General features: G+C 39.0%; 1 protein-coding gene across 1 annotated transcript in view; it reads left to right on the top strand.

Moving 5' to 3' along the window:
• LOC148183378 (transportin-1-like) overlaps positions 1-19931 on the top strand; it is a 78997-nt gene extending 59066 nt beyond the window's left edge. Inside the window, exons 20-23 of the mRNA XM_088061457.1 lie at positions 815-914; positions 2343-2417; positions 8872-9014; positions 16408-19931. Of these exons, the coding sequence (XP_087917583.1) occupies positions 815-914; positions 2343-2417; positions 8872-8979 (283 nt within the window). The 3' untranslated portion in view covers positions 8980-9014; positions 16408-19931. The remainder of the gene's footprint in view (positions 1-814; positions 915-2342; positions 2418-8871; positions 9015-16407) is intronic.
• The last annotated feature ends 456 nt before the right edge of the window (positions 19932-20387 follow it).

The following is a 20387-nucleotide window of genomic DNA, read 5'->3' on the forward strand; positions in this document are numbered from 1 at the left end:
CCCTTTTTTCCTTTCCTTTCCTTTCCTTTCCTTTCCTTTCCTTTCCTTTCCTTTCCTTTCCTTTCCTTTCCTTTCTTTTCTTTTCTTTTTCTATCTCACTTTTAGATATATTTTCAGTCGGTTACAAAATCTCAATCCTTAATCATTGCCAATCATGTGACTAATCTTGTCCTATCAGGTTTGTGAGTTTTTAGTAGCACTGTCATGTATTTATGTTGTGGCTAACGACTAATTTATGCATGGGATAAGATTGTCACATGCTTGCGTGTTAAAGCTTGACTATGAAAGAGCATTTTAAAATTCACGAGAATGATAATACAGTGCATGCAAATACTCTAAAATTTAAACTGTGCATTACTTTACTTAAAATTCAGTCTGAGGCTTGAATTGCTGTAAGGAATATATTTCTATACTTGTTATGTATAAAATAGCTTGCTTGCTGCTGTAAAGGTTGAATAATTGTTCTTTAAGTGATATCTGATAATTCATATTGCAATAGTATTATATGTTCTGCTTCTAATAATGATGTTTTCTGTAATTATTTTATATATGTGTTTCTTTTGTATTTAATGGAATACAGGTCACACTTTCTAACTGTATATAGTGCATCAGGAAAGCAAGATTCTGTAGATGATACCTAATGGGAACATACTAGTAAATACTGTGTGCAACAAGTATCTTTCTAAGTGTTAAAAATAGTGTTTCAGATAATCTTATCAGTGTGACTTATTCCATCAAATGCTGTCATCTTGTCCTGACTTAATTGAATTAAAAAGTAATAGAATTAGTTAAGTTTTGCTCTCCAACTTACTAGGTGCACTTCTCTGCGAAACATAAGAGACAATGAGGAAAAGGATTCAGCGTTCCGTGGGATATGTACCATGATCTCAGTCAACCCCAGTGGAGTAGTCCAAGTAAGATACATAAATAGATCTTAACTTCTTTTTTCTTTGTTCATGTGATATTTAGTGAAAGCTGTATATGGAGTATGAAAAAATTTAGCTTGATGTCGATTCCCAGTAGTATGTGCTGTAACTTCTTTTTAGGTATCAAGACTAGAATGTCTATATTTCAAATTATACATATCATGATACTTCAGGATTTCTGCTTCAATAATTATCACTTATGGAAAGGAAAAGACAGCATTGTTAAATTTTTTGTCTTTTACTTACAAGGAATATGTCAATAATGAACTTTGGTTAACTGTATTTTGATACTTCTATCAGTCTTTTCTATGTTGATGATATGTATGAAAATACAAGACAAAACCTGACATACTGAAATCTATTTTTCAGATACAATCTAGGCTTTTAAAAAAATAAATAGAACAAAAACAGTAACCACCCCTTCATTCTTAAAACTTGGGCAGGGAAGATTCTCTTTCAACTTTGGATATATTGCTTAAATAGTCAATATGACAAGGAAGATGCATCCCCTTAAAATAAATTATACATCTCAAGAATAGAATATTATTTACTCTTTAATCTGTGCAGCTCCGAGGTAAAGCTGTATGAAGGTAATATTTTCTAAGAGGAAAATAAAGGTGAATTTCCCTCTCCTCTGTCTGGATGCAAGAATTGAGCCTCTATCTTGTTTTGAATTTTTCAGTTCATTTCACTTATCCCCTATCTTGTACTTAGCATTCCCCTCTTCTACTGTTTGTTTGTTCTTTCACACAGCTTAAATGAAGGGAGCAATTAAGGACACTCTTCATTATCCCAGCTCTCCTCCTATGTAGTTGTTATCCTCAGTTCCAATCCAAAAACGTGGATTATCAACTTAATCATTAAGACTGATGTTTTAATGGTATAGTAGGAGGTAATGCAAAATTGTAATTTTGGAGTAGCTTTAGTTTTGAACATGTACACATTCTGTGTATCCCAGAAACAACTTCTGGCTCTGCTTAAAAAAAAAACAACAGCTTTTTTCCCAACTGAAAATACATGAGAATAAGTTGCAAGTGTGATCCTGAGTTTGTTGATTGTTATTAAGATGATTGGTTCTCAAACTTCTAATATGTACTGAAAAAATTAGTTAGACAAGTGTGGTGTTGGAGGGGAGGAGGTGTTTGTTTGTTGGTTTGGGGTGTTTTTAGCTGTGGTTCAATTTAATAAAAAAAATCCTATTAAACAAAGGTATTCCTACACTCAGCTATTTCTATTTCCATATACTTAAACATAGCTTACCATTGTCTGAAACAACTGGAAAATAAAGGCACAAAACTAAAAGCAGTTGTGAATTAGGATCAGATACCCTGCATCGTTCATAGAACAAACATTTGGTATTGTTTTCAGACCTATAAATGTGAGGTTCCTAACCTGTGTGATTGTTTAATCTTATAGGACTTTATTTTTTTTTGTGATGCTGTTGCATCGTGGATTAACCCAAAAGATGATCTCCGAGACATGTTCTGTAAGGTAATGTTTCTAGTATGACAGTATATCTGAACTGCGGTTATTTTTTGATCCTTTTTTTCCTTGTTTTCTATTTCCATTATTAGTACTTAGTGTATTTGTGGTCGTGAAGGCTTTCTTGCAGTCACAAACTTTAAAACAAAACATCATTAAAATCTGATATTTTTTTTAACCTATATTTTTATAATGTCCAGCCTACTATGTTTTGGTTGCATTTGGAAGAACAGGGGTTTTTATACCACATAGAAAACTTTTTTCCTGTTTTTTTTTTCTTTTCTAGAAAATGAGATCTGTGTGGTTTAAGACCCATCCCCCCCAAGAAGAATATTTTTTTTTAGAAATATCTAGAAAACTGAAAATGGAAAAATCTTCCAGTAGTATTCTGATCTGTTTATCTTGCTCCAGCTGAAAATAAGTTTTTGGGACTGCTTAACCCTCCTCAGAATTCCTCTTGGATAAGCAAGTCTTCAAGAAAATTATGTACAGAGATAGCCAAGAATGCATCCCTAGACAAAGTGTCAATAGAATTTAGGTAAAAGGACTGTTTGCCTTGTGTAAAATAAACAAAACACACACAGAGACAGAAAGTAATATATTGTGTTTATGCACTAGTGTCTTCAGTTAAAAACCAGAACAAAATAAACTTATTTCAATTTCATGCACAGATGCTGTTATTGTTCAGTAGTGTGGATTTCCTTGTATGTTGTAAAGTGACATCTCCAGTTTTAGGAAGGATGTATGTCAAAAGTTAATGGTCCTCTTAAAACGGAACATATTTCTAAGCACATACTTCGATTGTGGGCCAATATTGGCACTTCCTCTTCAAGTAATGCCAAGTGTGTGCATCAGAACAGACTAGAACATTGGAATCCCATCTTGAGTATCAAAGACAAAAATCTTACTTTCCTAGTTAGGAGACCAAATATCTGAGAAGCTTCAAAGGAATAGCAGGGCCAAGAAATGCATGGCTGTGAGTATTCTAGCATCAGCATAAGGAAACAAGAAATACAAGCTTAAAAGAAAGTCCAGGATGCTGTCTGTGATGGTTGTCCAAAGCAGTTTCAGTACATGTTTCTGTCCTGGTCCTTCAGCATTCAATACTTGCTTCAATAAGCTATGCTCCTCTTTTTCAGATTCTTTCCAGGATATCCACATGGGATCTAATGCATTCAGAGTAGACAGTGTTTCTTGGTCACTTGGCATAAGGACATTTTTGCTTTTTAAAGTGTATTTTTTGTGGTTTTTGCCAAGCAAGGACAGAGACAAAGCTTTCTTCAAGTGATGGCATACAAATTTTTTAGATTACTTCCTCATTGGAATGAGATTTTATGTTAGTTGAATACGTGATTATTGTAGTCCAGTTATATATTTTCCAACAATAATTATGCCTTTTAGAAATAATGAGAAAAAATTGTTTTAGTCCCCTGAGGTCTTTTGGGGAGGTGAGTTGGTTGGTTTGTTGGTTTTGGAGCACTAGAGCTAAGAGAGAAAATACTCCTTCCAAGAGTAAAGGTGCATGAGCTACCAGTGTTGAGATCTGATATATACCCTAATTGTATCACATTTTATAAAAGCAAGATAGCCAAATACTGTAACTGAAGCTCAATTGCTAAAATTGTCCTGTAAGATAATTTTTTAAAAGTGCTCCTTTTGTTGTACCTGAACATTATTAGATTTTTTTTTGGTAGTTTCTTGGCAGCTGTCAAATCAGACTCTGGGTTAGGAAAGAGAGGTGAATCTGTCTGTGGAAGGTCTCTTTCAGAGAGAAAAACAGTAAATTAACTTGTGACACTGTAATATTATTGCTACATGCTATTTAAGAACAGCTCTGCTTGAGAAAGTTGTGTTGAGGGTTTGACATTGCCTTTTTTGTGAGGATGTTTTCATGATAGACTGTTCCACAATTGAGTACCCTTGAGTTTAAAAAAGAAAAACAAATGAAAACTTTAGAGACTCTGCATTATTTTCTATTAAGAGGAGCTAAAATACTAAGACCTTTTTCAAAGTGTCATTCAATTTTTGTAGCTTTCAGTTAATTTATTACATTGGAGGGTCCAGACTGAAACCTGTCAATTTGATTATTTTTTTCCCCCTCTTATGCTGTGGATCCCTGTTCTTTCAAAACACAAAAAAATTTAATAGCTTCCTTTTTAGCAACAGTTTTCTACAGGTTCCATGGAAAAAACACAGCTCTCACAGGATACTTTTGTTTTTTGCAAGAAATTGACAGGCATTCATTCTGTCAAATGCTGGTGGTGGTTCTGGCTCAGCTTTCCTCCCAGAACATATTACAGGTTTAAAAAAAATAAATGTGAACTCGTTAATCTTAACATATAAACTGTGTCAATTGACAAAATGTTTAGGCTAACTCTAGGTTATGACCATTGTCATTAAAACTACATACACAGACATATGTATATTTATATAGAATATATATTTATATATTTTATGCTAATCTGTGTGCGTAGCTATATTGTATATGTCCCTTAACTGAAATGTTGGGGATTTTTCCTTTAAGAAAGACATTAGAATCATAGAATTGTACAAAGGTTTGGGTTGGAAGGGACCTTTAAGATCATCTCGTTCCAACCCACTGCCACGGGCAGAAATACCTTTCACTAGACCAGGTTGCTCAATGCTCCATCCAACCTGGCCTTGAACACCTCCAGGGATAGGGAGTCCTCAACCTCTCTGGGCAACCTGTTTCAGTGTCTCACCACCTTCACAGCATCTAATCTAAACCTGCCCTATTTCAATTTAAAGTCATTCCCCCATGTCCTATCACTCCATGCCCTTGTGAAAAGTCCCCCTCCAGCTCTCTTATAAACCTCCTTTAGGTACTGGAAGGTGCTCTAAGGTCTCCTTGGGGCCTTCAGTTCTCCAGGCTGAACAACCCCAACTCTCTCAGCCTGTCTTCATAGAAGAGGGGCTCCAGCCCTCTGATCAGCTTAGTGGCTTCCTCTGGACTCGCTCCAACAGGTAAACATCTTTCTTGTGTTGGGGACCCCAGAGCTGCATGCAATACTCAAGTGGGGTCTCAGGAGAGCAGAGTAGAAGGGGAGAATCCCCTTTCTACACCTGCTGGCCACACTGATTTGGATGCAGCCCAGGATACAGTTGGTATCTGGGCTGCAAGTGCATATTGCTGAGTCATGTCAAGCTTTTTGTCCACAAACACAACTTGTATAAAGTCCCTCTCCATCTTTCTTCAGGTACCGGAAGGCTGCAATTAGGTCACCCCAAAGCCTTCTCTTTTCCAGGCTGAACAACCCCAGCTCTCTCAGCATGTCTTTGTAGGAGAGGTGCTCCATCCCTCTTATCATCTTGATGGCCTCCTCTGGACTCGCTCCAACAGGTCCATGTCCTTCCTGTGCTGGGAAGTTGCTGGATGCAATATTCCAGGTGGGATCTCACCAGAGCAGAGGGGCAGAATCCCTTCCCTTGACCTGCTGGTCACACCTCTTGATGTAGCCCAGAATGCAATTTGCTTTCTGTGCTGCAAGCACACATTGCCAGCTCATGTCCAGCCTCTCATCCAACAGCACACCTAAGTCCTTCCTGGCAGGGCTGCTCTGAGTCTGTTCATCCCTCAGCCTGTGTTGATACCAGAGCTTGACCTGACCCAGGTGCAGCACCAGCACTTGTTCTTATTAAACCTCATGTGATTCCCATGGGCAATGGGACTTGGACTTGTTGAATTTCATGAGGTTCACACAGACCCACCTCTCAAGCCTCTCCAGGTCCCTTCCATCCACTGTGTCTACCCCACCACACAGCTCAGTGTCATTGGCAAACTTGATGAGGGTGCACTCAATCCCACTGTCCCTGTTACTGACACAGATGTTAAAACAATGCTGGTCCCAACACTGACCCCTGAGGACACCACTTGTCACTGGTCTCCACTTGGACATTGAGCTGTTGACCACACTTTGAGTGTGACCATCCAGCCAATTCCTTATCCACTGAGTGGTCCACCCATCAAATCTACGTCTCTTCAGTTTAGAGCCCAAGATGCCATGTGGGGCAGTGTCAAATACTTTGCACAAGTCCAGGTAGATTGTCAGTTGCTCTTCCCTCATCCACCACTACTGTAACCTCATCATATAAGGCGACCAAATTTTTCAGGCTTGTTTTGCCTTTGGTGAAGCCATGGTGGCTGTCAGCAATCACCACCTTATTTTTCATGTGCCTTAGCATAGTTTCTGGGAGGATCTGCTCCATGACCCTGCCTGGCACTGAGGTGAGACTGACGGTCCTGTAGTTCCCTGGGACTTCCTTATTTTCCTTTTTAAAAATGGGGTTTATGTGTCCCCTTTTCCAATCAGAGGAAACTTTGCTGGGCTCCCATGACTTTTTAAATATGATAAATAGTGGCTTAGCCACTTCCTTGGCCAGTTCCCTCAGGACCAGTGGATGTATCTCGTCAGGTTCCATGGACTTGTGCACCTTCAGGTACCCTAAATGGTTTTGAACCCGGTCTCAATCCCTGCTTTCATCTTCTGCAACTTGAACAGTGTATCTGGAATGCTTGTTGGTGAAGACTGAGGCAAAAGTCATTGAGTACCTCAGCCTTCTCCATGTCCTGGGTAACCAGGTCTCCCGTATCCTTCCTGAGGGAACCTACATTTTCCCTGTTTTTTTCTTTATCTCTGATGTACCTAAATAAGCTTTTTTTGATATTCTTGATGTCCTTGGCCAGGTTTAATTCTGTCAGGGCTTTACCTATCCTAACCTGATCCCTGACTGTACAATCTCTCTGTATTCCTCCCAGGCTACCTTTCCCTGCTTCCACCCTCTGTAAGCTACCTGTTTGTGTTTAAGTTTGTCTAGGAGCTCCTTGTTCATCTTCACAGGTGATCTTCCCTGATTTCCTCTTTGTTGGAATGCACTGCTCTTGAGTCTGGAGGAGACAATTCTTGAATATCATCCAGCTATCTTGGGCCCCTCTTCCCTCCAGGGCTCTATCCCACAGCACTCTACCAAGCAGACCCCTGAAGAGGCCAAAGTCAGCTCTCCTGAAATCCAGGGTAGTGAGCTGTTTGTGCACCCTCCTTGCTGCCTCAAGGGTCTTGAACTCCACCATTCCATGGTCACTGCAGCCAAGGTTGCCCTTGAGCTTCACATTCCCCACCAGCCCTTCCTTGTTGGTGAGAACAAGGTCCAGCATAGCACCTCTCCTCATGGACTCCTCTTTCACTTGGAGAAGGAAGTTGTCATCAGCACATTCCAGGAACCTTATGGATTGCCTGTGCCCTGCTGTGTTGTCCCTCCAACAGATGTCAGGGTGGTTGAAGTTCCTCATGAGGACAAGGGCTTGTGAATGTGAGGCCACTCCTATCTGCAGAAATCTCATCAGCTCAGTCTTCCTGTTTGAGTGGTCTGTAGCAGACCCCCACTATAATGTCACCTGTTCTTGCCCTCCCTTTAATCCTGACTCACAAGCTCTCAGTCAACTCCTCATCCATCCCCAGGCAGAGCTCCATGCACTCATTGGTCATGGTCATTGACATAGAGGTCAACACACCCTCATCTCCCCTGGCCTATCCTTCCTAAAGAGCCTGTATCCTTCCATTACAGCACTCCAGTCATAGGAATCATCCCACCACATCTCTGTGATGCTAATAAGAATATAGTCTTTCTCCTCCTGTTTGTTCCCCATGCTGCATGCACTGGCATAGAGGCCTTTATGTTGGGCCCTGGATGAAGCTGACTTTCTGTCTGGAGTGGCTGGAATTCCTTTGTGCTGCCCTTCAAGTTCTCTCCTGCTGACCTTTGATCCTTCTTCAGGCTCTGGGCATCTCTTGCTGGCTCCAGCATCTAATCTGCTATGAGTGAGATGGCATGCCGTCCCACACCTTATCACTATTAAACCTGATTATGTCCCCCTCCCCCATCATATCTAGTTTAAAGCCCTGTCAATAAGCCCCACTAGCTCTTGACCCAAGACCCTCTTCCTCCTTTGAGAAAGATGAATCTCATCTGAATCCAGCAAGCCCGGTGCCATGTAGGCCATCCCATTATCAAGGAAGCCAAAATTTTGCCAGTAACACCAGTCACAGAGCCATGCATTAGTAGACTGGGTCTATCTGTTTTTTTCAATGTCACTGCCTGCACCTAGAAGAACAGAGGAAAGAATAACCTGTGCTCCTGCTTCCCTCACCAACCATCCCAAGGGCTTAAAGTCTCTTTTGATCACCCTTGAATTACGCTTTGTGACTTCATTGCCACTCACATGGAGGACAAGCAATGAATACTAGTCCAAAGGCTGAACCAGGCTAGGAAGTTTCCTAGACTTCCTTTTTCTCTTAGTAACATTTAAATATTAAACTGAAAAATTCAAATGGACAGATGCAGAATCCAGCAGTTTATGGCTTACTGCATATGCTGCTAGTAAATAATGATTGTATATCTACTGTTTAATGATTATCTTGATTTCCCTCCCTCCTCTCATTTATAGATTCTTCATGGATTTAAAAATCAAGTTGGGGATGAGAACTGGAGGCGTTTCTCTGACCAGTTTCCTCTTCCCTTAAAAGAGCGCCTTGCAGCTTACTATGGAGTTTAACCTTATGCACTGTGGCTGCAGTCCCATAATTAGAGGTAAGCACACAAATCTTCCTTGCTAAATAGAGCTGTATAACAAGTCTTCCTCCCTGTTTACATTATATGAAACATAATTAATTCACTAGACTAAAATTTTTCAGATATGTTGGAACATCTACCTTTCCCTATACAAAGTAGTGTATCAATATATGGTTTGAAATGTAAGTGTAAAAGAGTGCCTGTTTAGGTTTAATAAACAAAATTATTATTATAATCCTCAAGCCATCATACTAAAGTAACAGGCTCCCATATGACTTATAAATTAATAGATGACTGATGTGGTCTAAGCCAGGGATATTTCCCTAGAATAGGAAAGCAAGTTTGTTAAGACATTTTAGCAATGAGAAGTTAAATACATTCATAACCACATACTATATTAGCTTGTCACTGAATAAAGAATGTTATGTTAATCACAGAACAATAGAATATCCTGAGTTGGAAGGGACTCATCAGGATCATCAAGTCCAACTCCTGGCCCTACACAGGACACACCAAGAATCATACCATGTGCCTGAGAGCATTGTCCAAACACATCTTGAACTCTGGCAGGCTTGGTGCTGTGACCACTTCCCTGGGGATCCCAACCACCCACCCTCTGAGTGAAGAACCTTTTCCAAATATCCAACCTAAACCTCCCCTGACACAAGCTTCATGCCATTCCCTTGGGTCCTGTCACTGGTCACTAGAGAGAAGAGATCAGTGTCTGCCCCTCCTCTTCCCCTCATGAGGAAGCTGTAGACTGCAATGAGGTCTACCCTCAGTCTCCTCCAGGCTGAACAAGCCAAGTGACCTCAGCCACTCCTTGTATGTCTTCCTCTCTAGACCCTTTACCATCTTTGTTGCCATCCTTTGGACTATCTCTAATAGCTTTATATCTTTCTTATATTGTAGTGCCCAAAACTGCACACAGTACTCAAGGTGAGGCTACACCAGTGCAGAGCAGAGTGGAACAATCCCCTCCCTTGCCTGGCTGACAGTGCTGTGCCTTATGCATCTCAGGACACGGCTGGCCTTCCTGGCTGCCAGGGCACTGCTGATTCACATCCAACTTTCCACCAAACAGGATCTCCAGGTCCCTTTCCACAGTGCTGCTTTCCAGCATCTCATTCCCCAGTCTGTACATGTAGGGTTGCTCCATCCCAGGTGCAGAATGTGGTGCTTCTCTTTGTTGAACTCCGTACAGTTGGTGATTGCCCAGCCCTCTCATTTGTCAGGTGTCGCAAAAAGACACAAAATGATTCACACAACCACTTTCAGTGTCAGAACAAAAACCCGTGACTTTATTCTCTGACTCCAGTATTTATAGATTCTCGACAATGACCAGGGATTGGATAATTAAGTTACCACCTTCCCAAGCACACTGGTCATGCGAAACGTCTATCAAAAGACGTTTCTTAGAAGGAATGTGATAAACAACTTATGTTTACATGACTTTCATGGGAAAGTAACTAAAACTATGAAAACATTTTCAGAAGGCTTAATTTTTAGGGCAACAGTCAAGGTCTCTCTGCAGAGCCTCTCTGCCCTTGAGGGAGTCTGTAGGTCCTCCCAGTTTAGTGTCATCAGCAATCTTACTTAGTGTCCCTTCAAATCCTGCATCCAAGTAATTTATCAACATGTTGAAGAGAAATGAGCCTATGATGAAGCCCTGAAGAACCCTACTAGTCACTGTTTGGCAGCCTCATGTAACTCCATTTACTATAACTTTGTGCCTGACCCATGAGCCAGTTGCTCACCCATTGCATGATGTGTTTATCCAGCTATGTGCTGGACATTTTGTCTAGAAAGATACTGTGAGAGAATATCAACAGCTTTACTGAAATCCTGAACAGACTTCTCTTGGTTAACTAGGTGGATTATCTTGTCGTAAGAGGAAATTAAGTTTGACAAGCAGGACTTTCCCTTCATGAAGCCATGGTGGCTGTGACCTGTGACTGTTGTCCTTGAGGTGTTTTTCATTAACTCCCAAAGTAATGCTACAGCATTGGTGAATGGGGCACAGCAACTGACATCATCTACTTGGACTTATGCAAAGCATTTGACACTGTCCTGTATGACATCCTTGTCTCCAAATTGGAGAGACATGGATTTGATAGACAGACCACTCAGTGGATAAAGAACTGTCTGGATGGCTACATGCAAGGAGTTGTGGTCAACATCTCATTGTCCACATGGAAACCAGTGACGAGTGGTGTCCCTCAGGAGTCAGTACTGGGGCTTATACTGTTCAACATCTTTGTTGGTGACATGGACAGTGGGATTGAGACTACCCTCAGCAAATTTGCTGATGACACCAAGGTGTGTGGTATGGTCGACACACTAGAGGGAAGGGATGGCATCCAGAGGGACTTGGACAGGCTTGAGAGGTGGGTCTGTGCAAACCTCATGAACTTCAGCAAGGCCAAGTTCAAGGTCTTACACCTGGATTGTGGCAGTTCCAGACACATCTACATGTTGGGCAAAGTGATTGAGAGCAGCCCTGCAGAGGATTTGGGAGTGATGGTTGATAAAAAACTCAGCATGAGCTGGCAATGTGTGCTCACAGCCCAGAAAACCAATGGTATCCTGGGCTGCATTCAAAGGAGCATGACCAGCAGGTTGAAGGAGGAGACTCTCCCCTTCTACTCTGCTCTTGTGAGACACCCCCCTTTCATACAGTTCTCTTGTCCCAAACATAAGGACATAGATCTTTTGGAACAAGTCCAGAGGAGGCCACTAAGTTGATAAGAGGATTCAAGCACCTCGCCTATGGAGACAGGCTGAAAAGGTTTGGGCTGTTAAACCTGGAGAAAGTTGTGTGGAGATCTCATAGCAACCTTCCAGTATCTGAAGGGGTTCTACAAGGAAGCCAAAGAGGGACTCTTTGTCAGGAACTGTAATGATTGGACAAGGAGCGATGGGTACATTTTGAAAGGGGAAATTTAGATTAGATATTAAAAAGAAATTTTTTACTGTGACAGTGGTGAGACACTGGAACAGGTTGCCCAGGGAGGCTGTGGATGTCCCAACCCTGGCAGTGTTCAAAGCCAGGCTGGATAAGGCCTTGAGCAACCTGGTCTAGTAGGTGTTCCTGCCCATGGCAGGGGGGGTTGAAACTAAATGATTTGTAATGTCCATTCCAACCCCTTAACATTCTATGATTGGTGTCATTGTCCTGGTTGTGTGGGCTATAGTAGACTCCCTTGATAATATCCACATTACTTGTTTGTCCCTTAATCCTTACCCAGAGGTTCCAACCATGCCATTGCCAACTGCAAGCTCCCTACATTCGCCTGTCCATTGCATACAGTGCCACCTCCCACCTTGCCTGCCCTGCCTATGCCCCCTGAAGAGCCTGTAACCATCCAACATGGCACTCCAGTCACAGGACTCATCCCACCAGGTTTCGCTTTATGCCACTGTGGTGTGGTTTAGGAATAGTACTCTCCAATTCAGTGCCTCCACCAAGACTCTTCCAAGGTAGATGCCACTCACTCACTCCCCCCACTTTCACCTTCCCCTTCCCACTCCAGGGATGGAGTTGAGAATTGGAGGCACAAAAAGGTGAAAATCACAGGTCGAGATAAGAATAATTTACTGGAAACAGCCATGAGATAAGGAAACAGTAATACCAACAATATTAATAACAAGGTATAAGACAAAGAAATTATTTACACAGAAAGTCAAACAATACTGGACCATTTTACCTGCCACTGGAAAAGAGAGGACAAGTCCCTACTCTCCTCACAAATGAGGCTTCCACAAGTGAGGTGAGATGGTATCAAATAACATTAGTCTGGCCATGCCCCCCTGCCAGCTACCGTAAAAAATTACCCCTGTCCTGGCCAAAACTAGGACACAATGATGCCATACCTCAGGAACTGGGCCAAGGCTTTGAGCTCCTCTTGCTTGTTCCTCATGCTGTGCGCATTGGTACAGAAACATTTCAAGTGTGGTTCATTGTAGCCGATACCTTTTGTGGCAGATTGAAGAATCTCACTGGCACTCAGTCCTCAGATTTGGGTGTGTGTAGCAGTTTAGATTCGCTAATTTGAGTTTTTCAGCTAATGCACTAAATAATGTAATGGGTTTGGCACTGGCTAAAATCATCAGTGCACTTACTATAATTATTTATTTATTTCTTGCTGTGAGATATGAACTAGGAGGAAGGTAAAGCAAGCTTAAACTTAAAAGGGATAAAGAAAACTTCATTAAGAATCAGAATAAAACTTTCAGAACACTTCTCCCCCTGCCTGACTTCTTTCTTAACTGACAATGTAGAGACAAAACTTATGATTTTTAATCAGTTACCACTTTTACAATAGTCTTTTCATCAGTTCTTGCAGGGAGAGGAGTTTTCTCTCACCATGCCATGGAGACTTTTCTACAAGAAACAGTTCTTTCATGGCTTTTTAATTTCTATGAATAGCAGTTGCCTGGAAAATTTGCAATTGTGAAGTTCTTCCCATTTTCACAGTCTTTCCACAGCTGAGTTAATGGGCCATGTCAACTTATGGGGTACTATTTTAAGGATGAGCTGTTTTGATTTACCAAAATATGGATATGATCTAGTATCAATATCCAACTGAGACAGACAAAGAGTCTTTAACCGTTTTGGGGTTACAGAGTGGTATGTTTATTAGTAGCTCTGGGCCAGTGCTGGGCCTCCCCTTAATACACACAGCCCCAAATACAGGTAAATACAGGCTTTTTATTTACAAAAATATTGAATACAAATGCATATTCATAACCCAGTTACCACCCACTCTCTGCTTCCTATGCTAATTAGGAAAAAAGTAATTAAGCATACTTAGTTTGTTCTTTGAAATGGGTTGGTGGTCCTATTATGAGTAGGGGTCACAAAAGGGAGGAAGGGATATGGCTCTTCCTCGTTCTAACCTTTGTACCTTTTCAATGCAAAGTGACAAATGGACCCTTGGCTGGGCTCCTAGTTTCATGTCTTCAATGGGTTTCTGATTTGCAATTGTCTTATGTTCTTGAAGTTCCTTACCAGATTCTTTGCTTGTCCTTATAAGCCCAGCTAAACAAGCATAAAGTTGACAGTTATTAGTCAATGATTAACCTCTAATTTTAGCAAAGCCTCTCTATCTACTTTTAATTTTAGCAAGGCCATCTATTTATTTTAATTAGATTTAGCAAGGCTTATTTTTAATTAAGGCCGCAGCTTCTCTAAAATCTTAAATTCTTCAAAGTTTATGTCTGTTTCTCTTCATCTATCTCTGCGATCATCTTCATCTCTGGGAATAGAGGTCTTCTTCTTTCCCTGGGGGCAAAGCATCTTCATCACTCTCTTTCTCTGTTTAAACTTCTCATGGGATCACAGCTACTTCAACATTTGCTTTGCTTCATTATGGATGCCTTTGCTCACATCTACAGTTTGAACACTCTATCCCCTCATACTTTCTCATGAATTAAAGGGGATATTCTACTTTATTATAGTATAGTCTATCTCCGTGGCCTTACCAAAAGAACTTTTAGCCTAATACTAAGGCATTTATCTCTTCATTCTCTTTCTCAGCTTGGGCAAGCAATGGGGCAAGGCTTAGTGTCGACAAGATGTTAGCAGCTGTAGCCCAGCCCAGCCTCGGCTGAGGCCCTGCAGCCTCCCATCCCCCATTTGGCTACTGTTGGGGTCTGGCCTGACTGACACCTAGTTACCTCTTTAAGGCCAGAAGCAAGAGAGAGATTTCTAGGGCTTGCCTGTCTTTAAAATGTGAATTTCACAGAGGCAGACCCAGCTTCTAAATGGTTTAATAGGTTGTCAATTCTCAGAGCTAGACAGCTATTGGTTTTTGCTAGGCACAAAGAAAGCTCTAAGCAGCCCCTCCTAGAAAAATCATCTCTGTGGGTGGTTTCTTCCCTCCTCACCAAATGTCAATTAATGCAAAACCAGCACAGTGTGTCATCCTACTGATCATCTCTGGCAAGCCTGGTTTTGTCCCTTTCCCCATTTCAGTCTAGTTAAAGCTCTATCAATGAGCTCCACTAACTCCAGTGCAAAAACCCTTTTTCCCTGTTACGTGTAGTCATGTGTTGGAGACAGATTCACAACTCAAGTCCAATGATCATGAGACAGCCTGTTTTATGGTTCAGAACTTTCTTATATAGCGGGTTTGAATTCCCCGGGCTTAGACAGTTGATTGGTCTGGGTTTTAACACTGCCCAGCTCCTTGACCAGTGAGATGTCTGCACTTAGGACCAAATGGGATTGGCTGTGGTCCCTTGTACGTGTTCAAATCCATCCTATCATTACTCACTCAGGGACTTGTTTATCAAACTAGGAGAGCCAAATTTGCTTTCTTATTATCGTTAGATTTATCTGTCCAGCTACAGACTAGCTGTACTGTGACATTTCCCTTCTGAGAAAACTGTACCCTGTCAGGTGTCAGCAGGCCTGGTGTTGCATGTAATCTGTAACTTTCCTGTCTGTACACTTTGATGTTTTTTGCATGCTGATATGTTTAATATTTCCATGTTCCACTTTATGCACCAATTCACAATTGTTATAGTTCTGTCTGGAGAATGATCCAACTTCAGAAAAGAACAGTGACTGTGCACTCTAGAATACTTTTATTCTTATACTACCTTGCTTTTGTATGCTGTTTGTTCACAATGTATAAATCAAGTTTTCCACATGTAGTGTGATACTGTGAAGAGATTATTATACTACCTAGAAAAAGAGGGAAAATTAATTTTATTCATTCAGTCTTCATGTAAATTTGATACTTGCTCTAGAATTTCTGTGCTGAAATTATGTGAGTGACTCATGTAATTCTGTTTTATTGTTAAATGGACAACTATTTAAACGTCAGCCTAAGATTTGTCAGTCAGTGACATAAGAAATTGAATTACATTTTTATCTGAACAATGGATTAAAAAATAAACCATTTACATATTTATAAATTAGGAAATTTTAGTTCTGAAATAAGTGGGTTTTTTTCATCCTAATGGAGAGGATTCCAAAGTGGTAAAATTGGCAATTAGTCTCAGCCATAGTGTCCCCTCAGTACAAAACATCTTGTTTAATCCACCTAAAAGTGAAATTGTTATGTTAGTAGAAGGTATGTTTAATATTCTTTCTCAAACTACCTCATGATCTTGTACTAAAATGGCACAAGCTTGTTAGAATATGTAGGACTGCTTTTATCTTAAATCTAAGCCATAATAGTGGAATTTTCAGTCTAGCTTTAAAGTATGTGGTGTTCCATGAATTTATTTGGTACAAATGGGCTCTTTTCTTAAAAGGGAAAATCTAGGCTTAAATTTGTTTTTACATGAAAGGTTGGCACCTACCACTTAAAAAAGGCAAAAAGCTCTTTGTTTATGCACTGATCTGTCAGTTAAGGTTCAAGATAAGATTTAACTGTACCTCTATCTTTTCCTTTTACAGGTCCTTCAGTCTGGGAGACTATGAGGGAGACTCTGCACCCAGGGAAAATGTTACCCTTTACTGGGGGGAAGGGTAAACCAGTAGGGAATACAGTACAGTCTCAACCCTACTGGGAGGGGTGGGAGGGAGGTGTTGCTGTCACTGTATTAAGTTGATGTTGGGAAATGTTTTAACATCTTGAGCCTTTGTTGGTGGAAATAGTCTCCTATTACAACTCTGCACTGGATGTGAAGAAGAAAAAAAAAGTCTATTAACAAAACAGCACATTCTGGATTATTGTGGGGAATTGTACCAAAATAAGAACCATATAATTGAACCATAGGGATACATAAAGAGGAAAACTATTTTACGCACAATAAAGGAAACCTACAAATGGAGGTCACAGACAGTAAAAGGCTTTCTTTTTTATTTTGTTTTTTTTTAAAGTAAGGATTTTCTACATTATTTTGTCCTGCTTAATGGGACTCCTAGATAATTTGCATGTTAACGAATAAGTCAAATTAAATTAGTACAGTTAAAATGCAGCTTGTGTCAGTATTAGGAGCAGGCACTTGCATTATACAATATAGAAACCCCATCAAAAATTAATAAAGGTTAAGCTGGACAAAATTAAATAACCTGCAAGCTGCAAATGAGTCACTCCTTTCATTTTTGGGGTAAGGGGAGGGACAAATCCAAGATTTACATCTTAATTTTTGCATTTAAAAAATTAAAGTTGCATCATTTGGGTTATTGTAATTAATTAGGTTTAATTTCTAGAGTAAGGCATTATTCTTAACATACAGTTTAAGGTTCAGGCATACATTCTGGCTCATAGTGATCAGAGGTAATTTAAATTAGTGGGAAAGTAGCATGCTTGCATCACATAGAGTGAAATTGGTATACATTTACCTATGTGGCACCAGTCTTATGTTGCAGTTTACCAATTCAATATAGCCCTGCAGTTAAAATTATTTTTCTGAGATTCTGTGGATCTTATTTTTATTAAGAATATAGTTATAAAGTACTGTAGTTAACAATTAGGCCTTGAAATACCTTTTTAGGATCTGTTAAGATTAAGATTCATATCATATTGTGTGCAACCTGCACAATGTGGAAAGCTGATATAACTGTGCAAAATATTTGCCTCTGTGCTGTCAGTGTGATGTGCTTTCTGCATGGTTATATGCTAGTGATTTTTAGCAGAATCTCTAAAAATGAGTTACATAGTAAGACCCGTTAAAGGCTACATAAATGTTAATTCACACATAAAGACAATTGTAGAAGTTGATGACAATTGCTATATTTGTGTTTATTCCCACTCAATGTATTACCATTTATGATTAATTTTTGTTCACAGCATGATCTTAGAGGTGTTTAAGTTAGTGGCTGTAATGCAGGGTATCTATAATGTATTGGCACATGTTGGTGGCCCTTTGTGATATAATTAAATGCACAAGGGTGCAAGTTTAAAGCTAAAGAGTGAAAGTTGGTTTGGATCCTCTTAATTTCATTTGTTTAGCTTTTCTGTTGATTTTTTTTTTCTTTTCTCTACTTACATGTATTCCTGTGAATAAATCTTTGTTAAGGTAATCCTTTGCTTTTCTTTCAATGTGTATTTTCTTATGTACTGTGAATGTGAAATCCTAACTGGTAAACTTGATCTTGTGTTTGTCTGAAAAGGGCAAGTCTCTATTTAGATTGCCTCAGGAGTATCCCATGATGTTAAAGGAAAATGGAGAGACTTAACTGTGCTGGTCAGAGGTGAAACCGCACCTTTCCATTTTTCAAGTGCTACATAATTAACCTGAAAAACAAAACTAAGCCATAACAGCCTTTTTATAGATTTCTTTTCTCACCTTTGCATTGCAGAATTGGATATTGGATAACAGTTTGGGATTTAGTTTATTTTGGTATTTTGTGGTTTGTTTGTGAGGGGGAGGTTGTTTTGTTTGTTTGCAGTTGTGTGGTATTTTTTAAGAACTTGCTGCTCTTTGCATGGTTCTGTTATTTGAGTGTTAAATGATTTAGCCATTGCACTGAAGTTTGAGCTGTATGACTGTGGACTTATAAATGCTGTTATGCTCATTTAAGAGTTGGGGTGGGGGGGTTGTGTTTACATGCACATTTTAAATGTGTCCCGCTCTTCACCCCATCCTTTTTTGGTTTTTGTGGCTTTGCAAATATGAATGGATTATGCCTGAGGAATAGTTTGAACATGTATTGTATGAAGTACATTTACTAATGCTATTACATAGTATTTATTCAATTTGTTCAAATTTGCATGTGATAACTTCCTTTCAAATTACATTGCTTTGGTAGCAAATACAAAATTCTTTTTTAACTAATAGCACTGAAGAAAATTTGTAAGAGTTTTAGTCACTAAAAACACTTTGAAATCAATTTTGGAAGAAGAAAAAAAAACAGTAGGCTATTATTTTAGACATAAATTTGCTATAGTTTTGAGTTCATTTGAACATTAGGGAAGAGTTTCATATAAATGATCTTAAAATAAATTGTAGAATAGAAAATCTACCTAAATAATACTGTAGCATTACAGCTATAATCTGGGTTTAACTAAACTGTTTAAATTTCAGAAAGCCCCTTTAACGAAATAAACCCATTTCACATTACCTTAGAATATTGGTTTTGTACATAATATTTTAATAGATATTCGTACAGATATGTACTGATCTGGTATAACGGCAAATAAAAATAATTAAGGCAGAAATAAACAGTACCGACAAAATAGTCTGTTGTATCAGTAAGTTCCTTTGTGGTATATTTTAAAGCAAAAAAACTATATTCCTAATGCATAATATAGTGCAGAGATTTGCAGAAGCCATTTAGGGTCTAATCTGAGGCAAGAAAAGTTCTGAATCAACATTAACAGTTATAATTCAATTATTGCATCATGGGATAAATAAAAATCATTTAGATTCTTGTAGTGTAGACTTGACAGTTCTTGAATGTTGACTGAATGTTTATATTGGTAGAATTATGAGTTTGTTACATTCCAGTGTTTCTGCCTCTTGGCATGCTACAAGTACAGCTTCATTTGTTCCTTACACACTGAGTAAAGTGCTGTTAGTCTGCTAAGTTACAAAAATAGCTGCTGCTAAGTAATGGTGTAGCTTTTCTACTTGAATAGTTTTGTTTTAGGAGCCTCAGGAGGTCAGTGTTTACTGTTTTTTATATATGTCTTTTTCCTGGTTTAAGTTTACCTTTTTGAAGAATTCAGAGTGAAGAAAAACTGCTGATCAACCTAAGTTGATAACAGAAAGGGTATTTAAAATCCTTATAAAATGCATCTTTTTGGCAGTTCTAAATTGCTGTGAAATTATATGTTCAGTACTAATTTTTTTTTCTTTATGCATTCAGGAAACAACTCTTTTCATTTAGGAAAAGCTGATTAGAATAGTTCATTATTCTAAGCAGGGCAAGAAAATATAATCAATTTTACAATTTTTTTCCAAAGCTTAATTATTTTCTAAATTGGTGAATATGTATATATTTAAATTGTAATGAGATAATTCTTATGCTTTTGTTTATTGCTCCTTAAAGCTTGTACTCAAAAGATCAGTTTTGGAAGAATGAGTTTAAAATTTATAATAATTATAATTTTTAAAAGTTATGAGGCAGCATAAGTTTTATAACTAATGATACACTGTGGATTTGGTGGGTTTTTTTTTTAGGACTTTTATGTAAGCATCAATTTTAATTGCTTATACTGCATATATTGTATAATAATAAAATGTATATTTTAAAGCTTCAAGTAGTTTTACTCAAATGAAACTCATTGCTACTTAGAAATATTCAAATACTAGCTTTATCTCAGGTGAATACTCTTGTACCCTTTTTGTTCAGAACACATGCTTATAAAAATGTGTCAATTATATCAGTTTATGTATTTCATATTACAGAGTTCCTCTGTCTTAAAATTACTCTAAATTAACCTTCTACTGTTGGACAATAATGACTTTTGCTTCACTTATTTTATT

Source organism: Pseudopodoces humilis, chromosome 12 (assembly GCF_049639895.1).
Source record: "Pseudopodoces humilis isolate 2021_Gansu_Grassland_sample_001 chromosome 12, ASM4963989v1, whole genome shotgun sequence".
Classification (NCBI taxonomy): domain Eukaryota; kingdom Metazoa; phylum Chordata; class Aves; order Passeriformes; family Paridae; genus Pseudopodoces; species Pseudopodoces humilis.